The sequence below is a fragment of the Ctenopharyngodon idella genome, chromosome 7 (genome assembly GCF_019924925.1).
Source record: "Ctenopharyngodon idella isolate HZGC_01 chromosome 7, HZGC01, whole genome shotgun sequence".
NCBI classification, from domain to species: Eukaryota; Metazoa; Chordata; class Actinopteri; order Cypriniformes; family Xenocyprididae; genus Ctenopharyngodon; species Ctenopharyngodon idella.
The window spans coordinates 8,319,849-8,336,711 of NC_067226.1; the positions used below are offsets into that span (position 1 = coordinate 8,319,849).

The 16,863-nt window shown below is 35.2% G+C and overlaps 2 protein-coding genes across 3 annotated transcripts in view; one reads left to right on the plus strand and one right to left on the minus strand.

Annotated features, from left to right (window-relative positions):
- The first annotated feature begins 7,307 nt into the window (after positions 1 to 7,307).
- On the plus strand, positions 7,308 to 9,894 carry LOC127516604 (intelectin-like). Its single transcript, XM_051901373.1, has 8 exons — positions 7,308 to 7,376; positions 7,656 to 7,734; positions 7,841 to 7,993; positions 8,081 to 8,328; positions 8,407 to 8,565; positions 8,783 to 8,903; positions 9,123 to 9,226; positions 9,451 to 9,894. The coding sequence occupies exons 1-8, from the start codon at positions 7,374 to 7,376 to the stop codon at positions 9,601 to 9,603; spliced, it is 1,020 nt and encodes a 339-aa protein (XP_051757333.1). The 5' UTR covers positions 7,308 to 7,373; the 3' UTR covers positions 9,604 to 9,894.
- A 41-nt stretch (positions 9,895 to 9,935) lies between these two features.
- itga11a (integrin, alpha 11a) overlaps positions 9,936 to 16,863 on the minus strand; it is a 53,556-nt gene continuing 46,628 nt past the window's right edge. For both annotated transcript variants that reach the window (XM_051901371.1, XM_051901372.1), the window contains 4 exons: positions 16,441 to 16,551; positions 15,771 to 15,866; positions 14,978 to 15,091; positions 9,936 to 11,318 (listed from right to left, as the gene is read on the minus strand). In XM_051901371.1, the coding sequence (XP_051757331.1) occupies positions 11,241 to 11,318; positions 14,978 to 15,091; positions 15,771 to 15,866; positions 16,441 to 16,551 (399 nt within the window). In that variant the 3' untranslated portion in view covers positions 9,936 to 11,240. The remainder of the gene's footprint in view (positions 11,319 to 14,977; positions 15,092 to 15,770; positions 15,867 to 16,440; positions 16,552 to 16,863) is intronic.

The following is a 16,863-nucleotide window of genomic DNA, read 5'->3' on the forward strand; positions in this document are numbered from 1 at the left end:
TGAAAGCGCCCCGTATATAAAGTTATTGTCTCTCAAAAGTAAGAGTCGACTCTGAGTCAATTAAACAAGTGATTTGTAAAACGAATCCCAAGCCGTTTCGTTGTGACGTCAAGATGAAACATTAGCATATTGCCCACCCACTTATTGCGCACGCAGACACCGGGGAAAATTCATATTTTCAACAATACCACAGCAGTACAATCTTTTGTTGTGTTCCCCCGTCATTTTACTGATGACTGCTTCTCAAACCTCGGGGAGTTTAACACAGGATTCACAAAACTCTTGCTCTTAAAATATGGATCAACTCACATTTCGTTTCTGGCATGCGGTGCATGAAGTAGACCAATCACAAAGGATTGGGCCATCTGACCAATCACAGCAGTGTAGGCGCACGGAAAGGAGGGGTTTAGAGATACTGATTCTTCAAACTGCTTCTAATGAATCGTTTACGAATAATTGAGAACTGAGGTGAAATTAAATGTATATTATAAGAAAAAAAAGTGTTTTTTGACCTTGCATGCATGTAAACCTGTTGTAGGAGACTCCCAAAACAATATTAGGAACCTTAAAAAAGCATAATAGGGGCACTTTAAATATATCTCTGATTATGTTCGTCTGAAAGAAGATAGTCATATACACCTGGCTGGATGGCTTGAGGGTGAGTAAATCATGGGATCATTTTCATTTTTGGGTGAACTATCCCTTTAAGTCAGGATTAGTCCTTAGTTCAATTCTCCTATGCTGTTTACATTCACCGCTTTCAGTTTTTTTGTCAGAACGCCGACTCATTATTGGCCGGCTCCTGCATCAGCATCACACGCATGCGTCGTGCATGCGTCATGTCGGCCAATACTGAGCCGGCGTTCTCACGTAGAACCTGGAAGCGCTGGACGTAAACAGTGTATGAGAATGACACTGAAGAGAAAATAATGTTGAATAAAGTCGTTATTTTTGTTTTGTTTTTGTGCACAAAAATTATTCTTGTCGCTTCATAAAATTAAGGTTGAACCACTGTTGTCACATGGACTATTTTAATGATGTTTTTAGTACCTTTCTGGACCTTGAAAGTGGTGGTTAAATTGCTGTCTATGGAGAAGTCAGAGATCTTTTGGATTAGGGAGAGAGCGCTGGATATTCACTCCCCTCACCAACAATCCCTGTCGGACCTGAGACTCAAACCCATGACCTTTAGGTTACAAGTCCGACTCTCTATCCATTAGGCCACGACTGCCCATTCGTTCATGTTAACTAAAGTAGTTACCATCTAAGTTACTAATATAACCCCTGTTCCCTGAAAGAGGGAACGGACATGTTACGTCAGAACTGAACAGACGAATTGAGATCTTGCCTGAGAGCCCAATCACCTTCAAGTCTAAACAAAACAAGCCAATGGACATTGGCAAGTGAGATTTTCATCGCAAATAAATAAATAATTTAAATAAATAAAATTAATATTATATATTATTATTTGCGTAATAAGTACACTTTATAAAAGTATGCTAAAATGCACTTCTTATTCACGACGGCAGGTGTTTAAAATCAAACACCTAGCCATGCTGTCAGGCTTTGGTTGTATGAAGTACACGACGAAGATGTGAACAAAAACAGTCTTTATTATAATCCACGAGGCAAACACAGGAGAATGCTGGAGAACGCAACCAGGAAAATACTGACTATACGGGACAAACAACTAGAGAGAACTCTGGGCTTATATAGACAGGTGATGATTAACATAACTTAGGAACATGTTCGAACTCAATGAATTACCATGGAAACAAACTAAAAAAGAGAGCACGGGCAAAACAGGAACAGAACACAGAGAAAATTAAACCAATACAGGTGAACAGGTTGGATGAACTGGAACGAAGATTGCGAGCCAGGCCTTCTCAACCAACATCAGTGCCTGACATCACAAATGCTCTACTGGATGAATGGGCAAAAATTCAAAACACTCAAAAATCTTGTGGAAAGCCTTCCCAGAAGAGTGGAAGCTGTTATAGCTGCAAAATACATAGACATTAATATGGAATCCCCTTTTGCCTTCAAAACTGCCTTAATTCTTAATGGCATAGATTCAACAAGGTGTTGGAAACATTCCTCAGATATTTTGGTCCATATTGACATGATAGCATCATGCAGTTGCTACAGATTCGTCAGAACAACCATGATGCCAATCTCCCATTCTACCACATCCCAAAGGAGTTCTATTGGATTGAGAGCAGGTGACTGTGGAGGTCATGTGGATGGGTACACTCTGTGGTCATAATGGGATGGAAATGTCAGCAACTATACTCAGGTAGGCTGGGGTGTTTATGTTGGTACAGTTGGTTAAAAGGAGCCCAGAGTGTGCCAAGAAAATACCCCCATACCATTACATCACCACCACCAGCCTGAACTGTTGATGCAAGGCAGGATGGATCTGTGCTTTTATGTTATTTACTATCTGAATGTCGCAGCAGACATTGAGACTCATCAGACCAGACAACGTTTTTTGCAATCCTCTATTGTCCAGTTTTGGTGAGCCAGTGCGAATTGTAGCCTCAGTTTCCTGTTCTTAGCTGACAGGAGTGGTACCCGCTGTGGTCTTCTGCTGCTGTAGCCCATCTGCTTCAAGGTTCGATGCGGTGTGTGTTCAGAGATGCTATTCTGCATACCTTGGTTATAAAAAGTGATTATCAACAAGGCATTTTTGCCCACAAAACTGCTGCTCACTGGATATTATCTCTTTTTCAGACTATTCCATAGAGATCGTTTCAAAAGTTTCTACAAATACTCAGACCATGCCACGTTCAAAATCACTTAAATCACCTTTCTTTCCCATTCTGATGCTCAGTTTGGACTTCAGCAAATCATCTTGACCATGACTACATGTGTAAATGCATTGAGTTGCTGCCATGTGATTGGCTGATTAGATATTTGCGTTAACAAGAACAGGTAATAAAGTGGCTGGTGCGTGTGTGTGTAAATATATATTAGTATATATATAATATATATATATATAGTATATATATATATATATATATAGTATATATAAGCAAGTCTTCACAATTGAGTTATAGAATCATTTATTTAACAGATTCATTCAAACCGACTTCTTCAAAAGCAAGTAACCACTGTTTTTATGAATGCAAGAACGATACACCACTCTGTGTTGTGTTGCAACTGTTCAGCTTTGTTTGAAACTATTTTCGTTGATAATATTGTGTCTAAAATTTGTCAATTAACATTAACTTACTGTTCATTGAACTGTTATATATATAAAACAAGATAAATTAATCTGTGCAAAAAGGGCACTTAACAGAGAACAAAAGGGCATTATTTGCGGTTTATCTCTACATGTCTGTGAGGACGTGCTGCTAAACTAGGGCAGATTTCTCACTAGATATGCATACATATAGAGTACATATAAACCGTCTAATCTGAATTTACAATGTCGTTTTACAGCCAGTTTAAATTAACCATTGATAAGGTTGTTTCCTTATACCACTTTTGCAACATAGAGAAATGTGCTGATTGGAAAAATGTGTCACCTACATTTTTGCAAAACTCCAGAAACGTACATACATATAGGCAGGGCTGGAAATGGCTGAGATTCACTGGGGGGACTCTATGGGAAGGATTTTTTTTTTTTTTTTTTACTTTCAATGACTTTTCAGATGTATTTAAATATAAAATATTATATAATTATATAATATGCTAACATTAAACAGGCCTATTTCATGTTTCCTCCAAACAATATTTTCTTAATTATCATGCAGACACATGAAAAGTCAGTGAACAACATTTATGAATTGTGTGTGTGGCACAAACATGTTCATTCAACAGAATCTTTGCTTGGAGAAAATTACCAGTTTGATTTTGGCCAAATTAAAGATACATTGTCTAGGAATTTGCATATGTGGTGCATACTGAATTGAACAGGTCACAAACATTTTAAATACATTTGTCCCCTGAATGTTTTGGATGGCTACCTAGAAATTATAATAATATTCACTCATCCCTTTTCTTAATGGTTAAAAGGGTTGAAAAACTTTTTGTTTTGAGGATGTTACCATAAACATGGGTTTTTTTTAAAACATTGATACCTGAACATGCAGTTCTATTTTAATATTCGCTGAAATAACTTCAACTGCAACCCCCACTCCACCCCCCGCCCCGCAGTCTATTTACAAAAAACATTAATTATTTTAAATGAATTATTATTATTTTTTTTAAATCGGTTTGAATAAATGATTCAATGACTCAACTATAAAGATGTCACTTGTTTCATAGATGAATCAACCTTTTTGAACAAATCTTTGTATTGAATGAGTCAATGACAAATACATTTTTAACAATCATTTGTCGCCACGTATACTGGTGGAAGGATGTAATTGACGCAATCTTTATTTGAAGTATCAAGTTACTTTCAAACGGGTGATTTACTCTATTTTGTTCACTTCCATTTGGGATGGGGGACTGGTTGTCTTCCTTGGTTGCGAGGAGTTTGGGTTTGCTCCCTCGTGAGGTTTATTTATTTGTTTGTTGCTTTATTTTTGCAAAATGGTCCACACATGCAAAGTTGGTTGATAACACAACTGCAATAAAGTAACAGCCTATAGTTAACAATTACTTGTTTACAAAGTGCCATGGGAAGTCAAATTATCTTTACTTAAAAAGTTCTTATACAACTGAACATGTTAATTCTTGGAATACAGCCAGGTGTTTCCTAATGGGCATATCTGTCATATTAGCAGACACATTTTACACATGAGGAAAACTAATGTTCAATAGTCAATAATTCAAGAAGATCCATGATTCTAACTTGTACTTGGCCTTATGAAAAAGTAGTTCTTGTAATTGTTTAACCATAGTATTTGTTACAATAAGGAAATAATTAAAGCTAGACCATTGATGGCTCCTCATTGCATGCTTAGGGCAATGTTAACTTTTTTCTCTCTTTTTTAAATCTATTCCCTTAATAGATTATAAATTCTTTAACAAGTTAGTTCAAATGTACCACAATAAATACAATAGAACGTGATCAATTCTAGGAAAGATGGTCATGAGAAGTTTAAAAAGCTTACAAGATCATGTTTTACCCTCTTTTCATGAGTCTTTTTAGTGGCTGTCTTTAGATCATGTTTGACTTTCTCCATAGCGTTTTACTACATTCTCAATAGAATTCAAATGGGTTTCACATTTTATCATAGGAATGTCTCGCGCAAATCTTATCACACTTTTGGAGCGCGCTGGTGAACGCGCCTGCGGAGATTCGCACGCGGTGCGCCACTCATACTTATAAAAGCTCCGGACGCGCGATTTATAAAATTAATTAACAGCCTGATTCTATGTTTCGGTGTGGTGGTTAGGGTACCGGCAACATATGAGAAGTGGCGGTACGCAAGACAAAGCGTGGGTACGCTACAGATTAAAGAAGTGCCGGTGCGTACCGGCCCTCTTCGAGCGCTGAGTAAGATCGCTTGGGTGTTTGAATCCAGATTGCGATCTTTTTATGATTAATCATGCAATTTTATTGTGCTATGTTTTTGCTCTGATTCGGTTTCGTTTTCGTAGGCTATTGAGTGAATAAATACAGAAATCTCTTCATTTCTATATAAAAAAAAAAAAAAAAATCGAACCAATTTGAACTGGAACGCCGTCCCCCCTCGAAATTCACTCCCGGGACGCCGTCCCCCCGCGTTACCCCCCATTTCCTCCCCTGCATATAGGAATATATACAATTCGCTACAGCTTCCAGCTGAAATGAGCACTAGTGATAGTAAAATACCAACGTTTATTTTTTATTTTCACACAGTCTGGTGTCATCTTAATGGATAAGATGGTGCAGATCCGAAAACCTCTTTGTGTGCTCTTTGAGGGACAGAACCCTCTGTGAGAGCAGGAGGATGTCATGTTAGGTTGCAAAAACCGAAACAAAAAAAGCTGGTTTTAATTGCAGCAGTGCACAAACAGACAGGCATTTATAACTACAACTGGACTTTTGTCTCAAAACCATATAGTTACAGTTGGCCAATAACCTATAAGACTTTCACTAATCTGTGGAGCACAATAGAAGATATATTGACTGTATGAACTGTTTTTGTTTCAGAACAAAACATTTTAATAAAAGAAACATCCATATTTTAACTATAGTTTCCTCAAGTGGAGCATACGCGCTTTCTTTCTAATAGCATCAGTGTTTGCCTCAAAAAGTTAGTTTGTCATCAAATACTTAAACTGTTCAGCAGCCTTTACAGGTCGTCCCTTGATGAGAATAGGTCTAATAAGTAACTGACACTGTCTACACTGGATACAGTATACAGATGCCCATTTAATTTTTGACATACCCTATGCTCTTGAGCTACTCCTGACAACAGGACAAATGGAAAAATAAAAGAATATTTGTTTTGCTGCATCCTGTTTAAACAGCTTTTTTGAATCTCTGTACAGACTTCAGAAGGACCCCAGCATCAGGAACAATTGGATGATTGGTCATTACTCCGGTCTTCAGTGTCACATGATCCTTCAGAAATCATTCTAATATGCTGATTTGCTGCTTAAGAAACATTTCTTATTATTATCAATGTTAAAAACAGTATTTTTTTTCAGGATTCCTTGATGAATAGAAAGTTCAAAAGAACAAAATTTATCTGAAATACAAAGCTTTTGTAACATTATACACTACCATTCAAAAGTTTGGAGTCAGTAAGAATTTTTATTTTTTGAAAAGAAATGAAAGAAATTAATACTTTTATTCAGCAAGGACGCATTAAATCGATCAAAAGTGACAGTAAAGACATTTATAATGTTATGAAAGATTATATTTCATTATAAACACTGTTTTTTTGAACTTTCTATTCATCAAATCCTGAAAATTGTACACAATAAATGTTTCTTGAGCAGCAAATCAGCATATTAGAATAATTTCTGAAGGATCATGGGACACTGAAGACTGGAGTAATGATGCTGAAAATTCAGCTTTGCCAACACAGGAATAAATTTACATTAGTATTTTCAAATAGAAAAGTTATTTTAAATTGTAATAATATTTCACAATATTACTGTTTTTTTTGTCATTTTAATTAAAAAATGAAGCCTTGATGAGCATAAGAGACTTCTTTTAAAAACATTAAAAATCTTACTGATCCCAAAATTGTGAACGGCAGTGTATATAGTATACTTGTTTTTTGTGCAAAAAAAAAAAAAAAAAAATCTACGTCATGACCTATTTAAACCATTATAGATTATGATATAACATACTGTAATGTCTGTAAACTTTAGTTACTCATAAATCAGCCATTGATAAGAAAATGATATAAATACACATCATTTCCTTATGCCACTTTAGACATCAGGAACACAAAAAAACCATTTTCCTCTGCCTCGTTCAAATGGTAAGTTAATATGTTATCTTGTTCAGATAATTGAACTGTAAAAAAAGATTATACAGTATATTTGATAATTTATTGAATGTAATGAATTGTTTGAAAGAAAAATGTGCTGAATGTGTGAAACAGATTTGTCATCATCTTTTGCTTTTAGTAAACATTCTTCACACAAAAACATGGAACCAAACACATCACAATTTCAAGTTTACATATTTCAGTGTTTTTTTCTTTTTTCTTTGTTTTTTTTTTTTTAATTATGAAGAACTTTTCTCCTTTTGTTTGCAGACTGTCTTTCTTACAAAAATGTTTTTAGGGATCCTTCTCAGTCTCTCACTGAGTTTATGGTTCAGTGATGCTAAATCAAGTAAGTATTTTTCATTATTATTATCAGTAATCTAGATTATAGATAATTACTTCTGACATGCATTACAGCAAAACCAGTGTTTACTCTATTGATGATCTTTCTACAGCTGGAGCTATGTATGTAATACAAGAAGCAGAAGCACCATGTATTAATATCAGTGATTCCAACAACAACCATGAGCTTGAAAAACTTCTGGGCAGAGTTAAATATGTTGCTCGAAGCTGCAAAGAAATTCTTGACAAATATCATGTTTATGAGGGTATGTCTTATTTATTTATTTAATTTTTTTGTTATCTTAAGCAACAACTCAATTTAGGTGACTCAAGCAATTCTTCTGTTCACACAGATGGCCTGTACTATCTGATCTCATCAAGAGGGGTCCTTTACCAGACGTTCTGTGATATGACCACTGCAGGCGGCGGCTGGACGCTGGTGGCCAGTGTTCACGAAAACAACATGTACGGAAAGTGTACTGTTGGTGATCGCTGGTCTAGTGAGCAGGGCAGCAATGCAAACCGGCCTGATGGTGAAGGGACATGGGCAAACAGAGTCACGTTTGGAACAGCAGAGGCTGCCACAAGTGATGATTATAAGGTGCCTTTTTATTAAATTCAATATCAAAACATGTTTATCTGGAATCTGAATTGACAATTCCTTTCCTTTCTGTCATAGAATCCTGGATACTATGAAATTGCAGCACAGGATATTTCTGTGTGGCATGTTCCTAATAATGTGGATTCGGAACATTGGACCATTGCCTCCATCCTGCGATACCACACTGAAAATCGCTTCTTCAGTCTCTACGGAGGAAACCTTTTCAATTTATTCAAGGTCAGATAAACTCTGACATCAGATTTGAGTTTTAAATATTCACAGAAATATATGAGAAGTATTTAGTAATAACAAAAAACTGTTTACTTGTTTTAAATTCTTTTTTCCTTTTTTTTTTCCTATATAATTTTTTTTTTTTTTTTTTAAAATGGGTGAAAAGCTGAGGTATACATTTAGGAATGAATGCAGAATTTTTCTCTTATCTTCATTTTCCCAGAAATATCCTGTGAAGTATGGAATTGGATCGTGCAAAATTGATAATGGACCTGCTATTTCTGTCGTGTATGATATCGGAAATGCGGATTACAACAAAAACCTGTATGGTCCCAGTATTAGAAGTATGGCAATATTTTTGTTCAATAATCTTTTTAAAAAGTCAGACAGTCTTAATATTAGTGTACATTATAATTTCTTCAGTGATTGTGTATTATTTACATCATGGCATCATTGTTGAGATCACTGAATATAATGAAAGTGGTGTCAAGCGTGCATGACAGATTATATTTTTTTCAGTGGAACATAAATCATTAATAATTTATTCTGTATTTCTTTTCCAGCGCAATTTGAGCCTGGATTCATCACATTCAGAGTCTTCAATAATGAAAAGGCAGCCATGGCTCTTTGTTCGGCTGTTAAACCAACCGGCTGTGACACTGAATATGTGAGTTATATTCTGGATTACATACAACAACGTTTATGAATGGCATTTGTGACAATGGCAGACCAGAGGATTTTAAAAACAGAAACATGAATTATGTATTTTTTAAATATTCAGTGAAATTTTTTAGATGCAACTATATTTTGAGTTGTTATACTTCTGGTTATGCACTTGTTCTTGATCAAGAGAGCTTATGGATAGTTATTAATGTACTCATATTTTTGCAGTTCTGTATTGGTGGAGGTGGACACTTTCCTGAGGGGGCCCCTAGACAGTGCGGGGACTTTACGGGTTTTGACTGGAGTGGCTATGGTACTCATTCAGGCAACAGTGCTTCCAGAGAGATAACCGAAGCAGCTGTACTTCTTTTTTATCGCTGACACTGAAACTAAAAACACCTGTTTCATTTCCTTCTCTCTTGAGACATATCACATTATCTGATATATCACAATTATGTAACTCTTTACGGCATATCTCCTTTATATTGGTCTGTAATCTAAGAATAAGTGAAGTTTGTTCGGTGGGAATTTTAGGTATACATGTTTAAGTGTTTGTAACTGAGCTGTCAGTTTCTGCTAGTTTTTAAATCCATATCTAGTACGTGTCATGTGTTATATAGATGTATGTATGTATCTGTTCAAAAGAAAGAAAAGTTTAAATAAATCCAGTGGATTTATTTCCACTAATTGAAACATTCATTTATAAACACTCATCCTTTTTCCAAATTCTTTTTTATTTGATATTCATTTTTATTATCTTGGACATATATAATAAAGCATTGAAGAAAAGGGGTCCCTGACTACAGTACATCTGCAAATGATAAGGATGTTTCATAGCACTGTAAACACTCAACATCTTTTAACATTAGGGAACATTTGATCAATATTCTTAATTTTTTAAATGAATAAATCATAAGTTTGGTTGATGTACTGTATAGGCAGCATACCCTTTCTCAAAGGCTACTTGTTGAGGTGTGAAGCATATCATGTAAGCTAAACTAGGTCTGATGTGTCGCTAGAGATACATTGCAATGCCACAATCTTTATGAAAGCACACATTTGAAACTTGTTTTACAAAGATAAACTGTATATTTACAAAATTCAAGTTTGTATCACTACAATACTGTATAAAAAAGTGCATCAATGTTTTTAAAAAAGTCAAATAGTAAATGTCCACCTCTATTGTTATTTGAGATTAAAAAATGAGCATATAGAAAAAAAAATGTTTATGTATAATTATTAAGGGTATTAGAGGAGGATAGTTCATAAAAATGTAATAAAGTACACAACACGGTTCATTTTCTATTCAATAAATTATGACCACTGAAAAAAAAAAAAAAAAAAAAAAACAGAGCTACAAACTCCAGTGCCTAATATTATATTACATATAATAACAATGGCCATTACAATAAAGTGAGCCAAATTTTCCACTTTTTTTTCCCTCCAAGATGGCCCATTTTTTCCAGATGTCAAAGAAGAAGCACCAGAACCAAACATGGCTGTTTTATGGAGTTACAGCCCTTTGAGGTTTCTCTTGTATATTTTCCTGTCTCTTGTCAGACACTATATTTGGCCAAGGATCAAATGTATTGACTGCGAGTCCAAAGACCCTGTGAAAAAGTTCTTTCCTTTGAATTCATGTCAAAAGTCAAGCTTTTCTTCTTGAATGCATCTTCCAAAAGTCTCTCTTTTGAACATGTCTCTCAGAAGAACGTCCTTTAAGAGGTTGTGAACATCATGTCATCTGAGGGTTTTGATCTGGAGTGAGAAGAGAGATGGAGACCCATCTATGGGGTTGGCTCAGTAAGCAGTGCAGGCATGATGAGGGTCATTGCAGTGTTTTTCATGGTTGAACAACAGGTCGTCCAGTGCACAGAGCATATCCCTCTCCTTTCTTTATTGCCTCAAGTCCTGTTTTTCTCTCTTTCTCCCTTTCTCTCTGTTTCAGAGACATCTAATGTTGCTGTTGGTTGGTCCCTGAGATGTAGGCCTGTCTGAACCCTCTTGAGCAGCCTGCGTTATCGCTCTTCCACCATCTTGCCATTAGCCTCATTCTCAGCCTCCTCTTGCCTTTTCTGCCTTTGGAAAAATCCCAACTAGTTGAGTGAGAGAAAAAAAAAAAAAAAAAAAAAAATACAACAAAGAAACATAAAATAAGAAAGATATTCAAGATTCAAGAAATAATCTAAAAAATAAATAAATAAATAAATAAATAAAGGGCTCAATTTAAGGGGGGGATGGCATCCCTCTTGTTGAAAAAAATTACAAAAAGCATCCCCCCTGTAAAACCACCATCCCCATTAGATTAGCAGTATTATGCATTAAGTAAAACTTATGCAAATGAAATATTAAAATTCTCTAAATATGATAATAAATGAACTATAAATAACAGAGATTGACCAGTCAGAACTCAATATTATAATGTGCTGAGCTTGCACAGTGTTTAAGGGTTAGTTCACACAAAAATGAAAATAATGTCATTAATTACTCACCCTCATGTCGTTTCACACCCGTAAGACCTTCATTCATCTTTGGAACACAAATTAAGATATTTTTGATAAAATCCGATGGCTCAGTGAGACCTCTATTGCCAGCAAGACAATTAACACTTTCAGGTGCCCATAAAGCTACTACAAACATATTTAAAACAGTTCATGTGAGTACAGTGATTCAACCTTTATATTATAAAGCGACGAGAATACTTTTGTGCGCCAACCCCACCCCCAAAATAATGACTTTTCAACAATATCCAGTGATGGGTGATTTCAAAACACTGATTCGAAGCTTTACGAATCTTTTGTTTCGAATCAGTGGTTTGGAGCACCAAAGTCACGTGATTTCAGTAAACAAGGCTTCATTACGTCATAAGTGTTTTGAAATTTCAATGGTTCTTGTGACTTTGGCAGTTTGATACGCACTCCGAACCACTGATTTGAAACAAAAGATTCGTAAAGCTTTGAAGCAGTGTTTTGAAATCGCCCATCACTAGATATTGTTGAAAAGTCGTTATTTAGTTTTTTTGGCGCACAAAAAGTATTCTCGTCACTTCATAATATTAAGGTTGAATCACTGTACTCACATGAACTGATTTAAATATGTTTTTAGTAGCTTTCTAGGCATCTGAAAGTGTTAATTGACTTGCTGTCAATGGAGGCCTCACTGAGCCATCGGATTTTACCAAAAATATCTTAATGTGTGTTCTGAAGATGAACGAAGCTCTTACAGGTGTGGAACGACATGAGGGTGAGTAATTAATGACAGAATTTCCATTTTTGGAACTCTTCACACGCATTATTTGATGTTCTTTAAAAAGAAGAGAACAGAAGGTATGATATTTCAGTAACACTTCACATTAACGTTCCCTTTGTAAAGGGTTTATAAAGGTGTTTATTAATGAGTAATAAGTCATTTATGAATGCATTATAAATCATTAATATTAATATTAATATTAATAATAAAAAGGGCGACTTTAACGCAATACCTGCCAAATAGTGAGCCGTTTTTAACTCATATGTTATAAATGCTTAATAAATGTATTTATTCACACCTATTTAACTCAAAAACAGATTGATTTATTTCATAATGCAACAAATATTGACTATCATAATTAGACTGAAGGGTGTTATATTTGTGGTTTTCTTATTAATATCTCATGACTGCCACTTTTCTTACTATGTTGCTTACCAGAAGTTTCTGTCTTACCCATGATACTCTCCAAAAAGGTCATTATACCTATCCGTAGCAGTGTATAAAAACTGATTTCTTGTTTATCAAGATGAAATTCAAACTTTATTTTGAAAATAAATAATATAAATTTTAATATAAATTCATAATAAAAATAGTACTGCTGCATCTAAATCATGCTTCCTCACTGCTCTTCACAACCAACTGTGACAATAATGTATAATATGCAATGTATTCTTTTTATTATTATTAGTAGTAGTAATAGTAAGCTATATACTTTATTATACTCTTTCAAGTTCACATCACTATGCGTGTTCTGGCATGTGACAGGAATTGGCGCTAGTGAGCATCCAATAAAGCCTTGCCACTTTTCATGAGAAGAAGTCATGCAGTTAGTAGTACCCGTACTGTTCCAACATGCTCTGAAGTGAAATTTTGTGTTACTGATTTGATGGGTAAGCTAACTGAGGTCAAATCGCAGACTATGTTTTTGTATTATATGTGTAATCGCTGTGTTTGTAGTTATCTTAAACAAATAAGTGTGGCCAAGTGTGGATGGCCAAAGCAAAATACTCAAGTTACGATGGCCTTTATCATGACATCAAAAATAATTATTGAATGCATATTAATATGCTAATGTTCTGTAACGGTGCATTCGGTCATTGATTCAATGATTTACTCAACTGTTAAATAAAATAATACATATTTAGGTGCCTTTATTCAGCTTGTATCAAATATATTTGGCTTATAGTTGTGATGCTCATTATCTTTTTTGGAATACGAGATTGTTTCTCTGAATTTTTTAAGTTAGTTTACTTCAGTGAGTTTACTTGCATAAGTCACTTTTCATGAGAAGTCATGCTCAGTAATTTTGTGCTGTAAAAAAAGTTTAAACTTTTTTTGTTTCAAGTTTAAAGTTGTTCTTACTGATACATGCATCAAACAAAATATTTCATCAGAAAAAATACTATCTTCTGTGTGTACATTAATAATTAATAAATGCATGTGTGTTCACTTTACATTAATGTTCACTTTCACAGGTTATTAATGTTTATAACTCATGAATAAATGGTTCATAAGTCTCCACCCTACATTAAGGTTCACAGGTAACTAATAATTGAATCAAATTTTTCATTATTAATATCTCATCAAGTTATGGTTATTATCTTATGTTTTATTTTCAAAATAAAGTTTTTGTTGCATCATGAAATAAATCAAGAATCTGTTTTTGAGTTAAATAAGTGTGAATAAATACATTTATTAAGCATTCATAACATGACTTAAAAACGGCTCACTATTTGGCAGGTATTGCGTTAAAGTCGCCCTTTTTATTCATGCAGTTATAACTGCTTATTAATGATTTATAATGCATTTATAAATGACTAAGTTATTACTCATTAACAAACACCTTTATAAACCCTTTACAAAGGAAAACTTAATGTAAAGTGTTACCAATATTTATTTGATTAGTGTTTAAGGACATTCCCCTGACATAACATTAGAAAGAATAACGAACATAGCTAAAGAAGGATCATTGTCAGAGTTGCATTGAAGTGATAATGCACACATGCAAATGTTGGCCAAATGTACGCGTGTTTAATTAGGTATTTAATTAAAAACAACTATGAGCTATGATCCAATGACACTGTTTAAATCTGCACAGAATCCATTCAAGCCACAGCTAACAAAGACTGTACCACTAATAGCTCGACATGAGCACTCAAGCCGCCGACCACTAATAGCGGGAAAAAAAGGAAAGAGGCACTTTTGACGGAGTTTCTGGCTGTTTCTATTTTCTGTCGCTATTTTCTATCCAGTTATTTATTTAGAAAGGATGCATGCTGTACATGTGTGAAGGACTCAGAGATGATTCTGTGTGAGAGAGGGGAGATGCATTTCATTAAAATCACCCTATTCTTATCGTCTTTCATCTTTACCATCCAACTTTGGAGCCCAGAAAAGTGTCTGTCTGCCTGTCAATCAATCAATCAATCAATCAATCAATCAATCAATCTATCAATCTATCTATCAGTCTGTCTGTGTGTGCTTATAAATGTATAGGACACATTACCTTCCAAAGTGCCAGGATTAGGAGAGAGAGGAGTAACAGGCCTCCAAGTGTGCTGCCTATGATAATCCAGATGGGAACTCGGTAATCCTCCTCTTTCCTAATCTCTAGGATTATCTGAGAAAACACACATACAAAAGAAAAATATAAAACACTATAATGCTTTATCAGAGATTCCTCACAGTGCAATTATGACATAACTGCTTATGATTTGACTGCTGGTTACCTCAGAGCTTTCCCTCTGGCTATCATGCCACTGTCACGTTTCATGTTTTATCAAATGTTTCATCTGCTGCAGTTGAGATCAGATTTGCTGATGTTAGTATTTATGTCTATTTCCTGTCCTGCCTATAGATGGCAGCACCACACAGCAATAAAGAAAAGAACAGAACTCAAGAGTGCTGCTGGTCCTTTCGGTCCCCTTGGCTCTAGGTTCTTTTACTGGGGTGAAACAACTCTCTCAGTAGCTCACCAAAAGACACTGATGTGTAAAGGGGAGGTTCTGGCATGAAAGCCTAACTTCGTCAAGTCAAATATTCAGTAATGTTAGCATGAAGGCATTTATGTTTCATGTCTGTGTAAAATTGTTCTTAACTCTTTCTGACAGATGGATGAAAATACATTGTTTGTCAATGTTTTCCTCTCTCAAAATTGCCATGGATGGAAAAGACAAAAGCAACTTATCATAATAACCACATCTTCACATATTCAGTCATGGATTTATATTTACCTATTCTAATCATGTTTCTGTAACGTGGCTTTCTGTAAATGCTAATGTGTACAGAGGGTGACTCACATGTCTGACCGGCCTCTCTTCAGGCAGAAACATGGGGCTGGAAGGGTTCAGCTCCACTGAGGCTGTTGTTACAAGCTCAAGGGTTTTGAACTTCAGCTGCCGTGACAAGAAAAAGTTTTCAGTATTTCTGACAGATACTTACTCCAGTGGATGTGAGAAAGTGAGAGAGGACCAGCACTAGAGGTGAGAGGCTAGAGAGGTTGTAGAAAGAGTCAAGGTATTTGGACATTTAAGCCACGTTTGTCACACAATGTCTGAATTTCATTGCATTAGATACAAAATATCGAATCAACTGGAATCTACAAACAAATGAAGCTAGAGCTTTTTTCATAGCTAACAATTTTTCTGAACAAACTGATCTCAAGGTAATTTTAGTGCATTTTTTAGTTGTTCCACTAACATATACAAATGTGTCTTAATTTTGAACAATATATCAATTGTTTTCTAATCTGAAACAAACATTTTATGAAATGATTAACTTGAAAAGTGTACAAATATAAGCAAAAATATGTACTGTTTCACTTGTTGTCTCTAATTACTGCTCTAGACATAGATTTGCATTGGTTTTAGGAGATCCTCCTCTTGACTTCATATTATGTGCGAACACTATGCCTTGATGTCAAGTTCTTCCCACATTGTACTTCTTCATCTTCATCAGATTGCTACTCACCGCATGCAGTGCATCAGTACGAAGGGATCCGCCAATTTTCACACTAACATCTCTGTTGGAAGGCAGGTTGATGGTACACTGCACTGGCACTGCCAGGGTGTTGGAGTAGTTCTGTGCAAAGGAACAAGATTCTCACAAACAGACAATCTTACTGATGAAACCCAGCTGCTTGTGGTGGAAATCTGACATGAGTTAGAGTTGCATGAGTTAGAGTTGCATTCCCTACCTCAGATGAGAATCTTCAAAAACACAATAACATTTCTAGAACTGTTTGAAACACATTTACTAATAATAAGCCTTATTTATGGCACAATTTATTAAACTCAAGTGGCTTTATTCAGAGACTATAAACTAACTATTTTGCAGAGCAGTGCTTTACTGTTGTGCATTAAATCAACATCTCATATCTGAAATCGGGCAAAC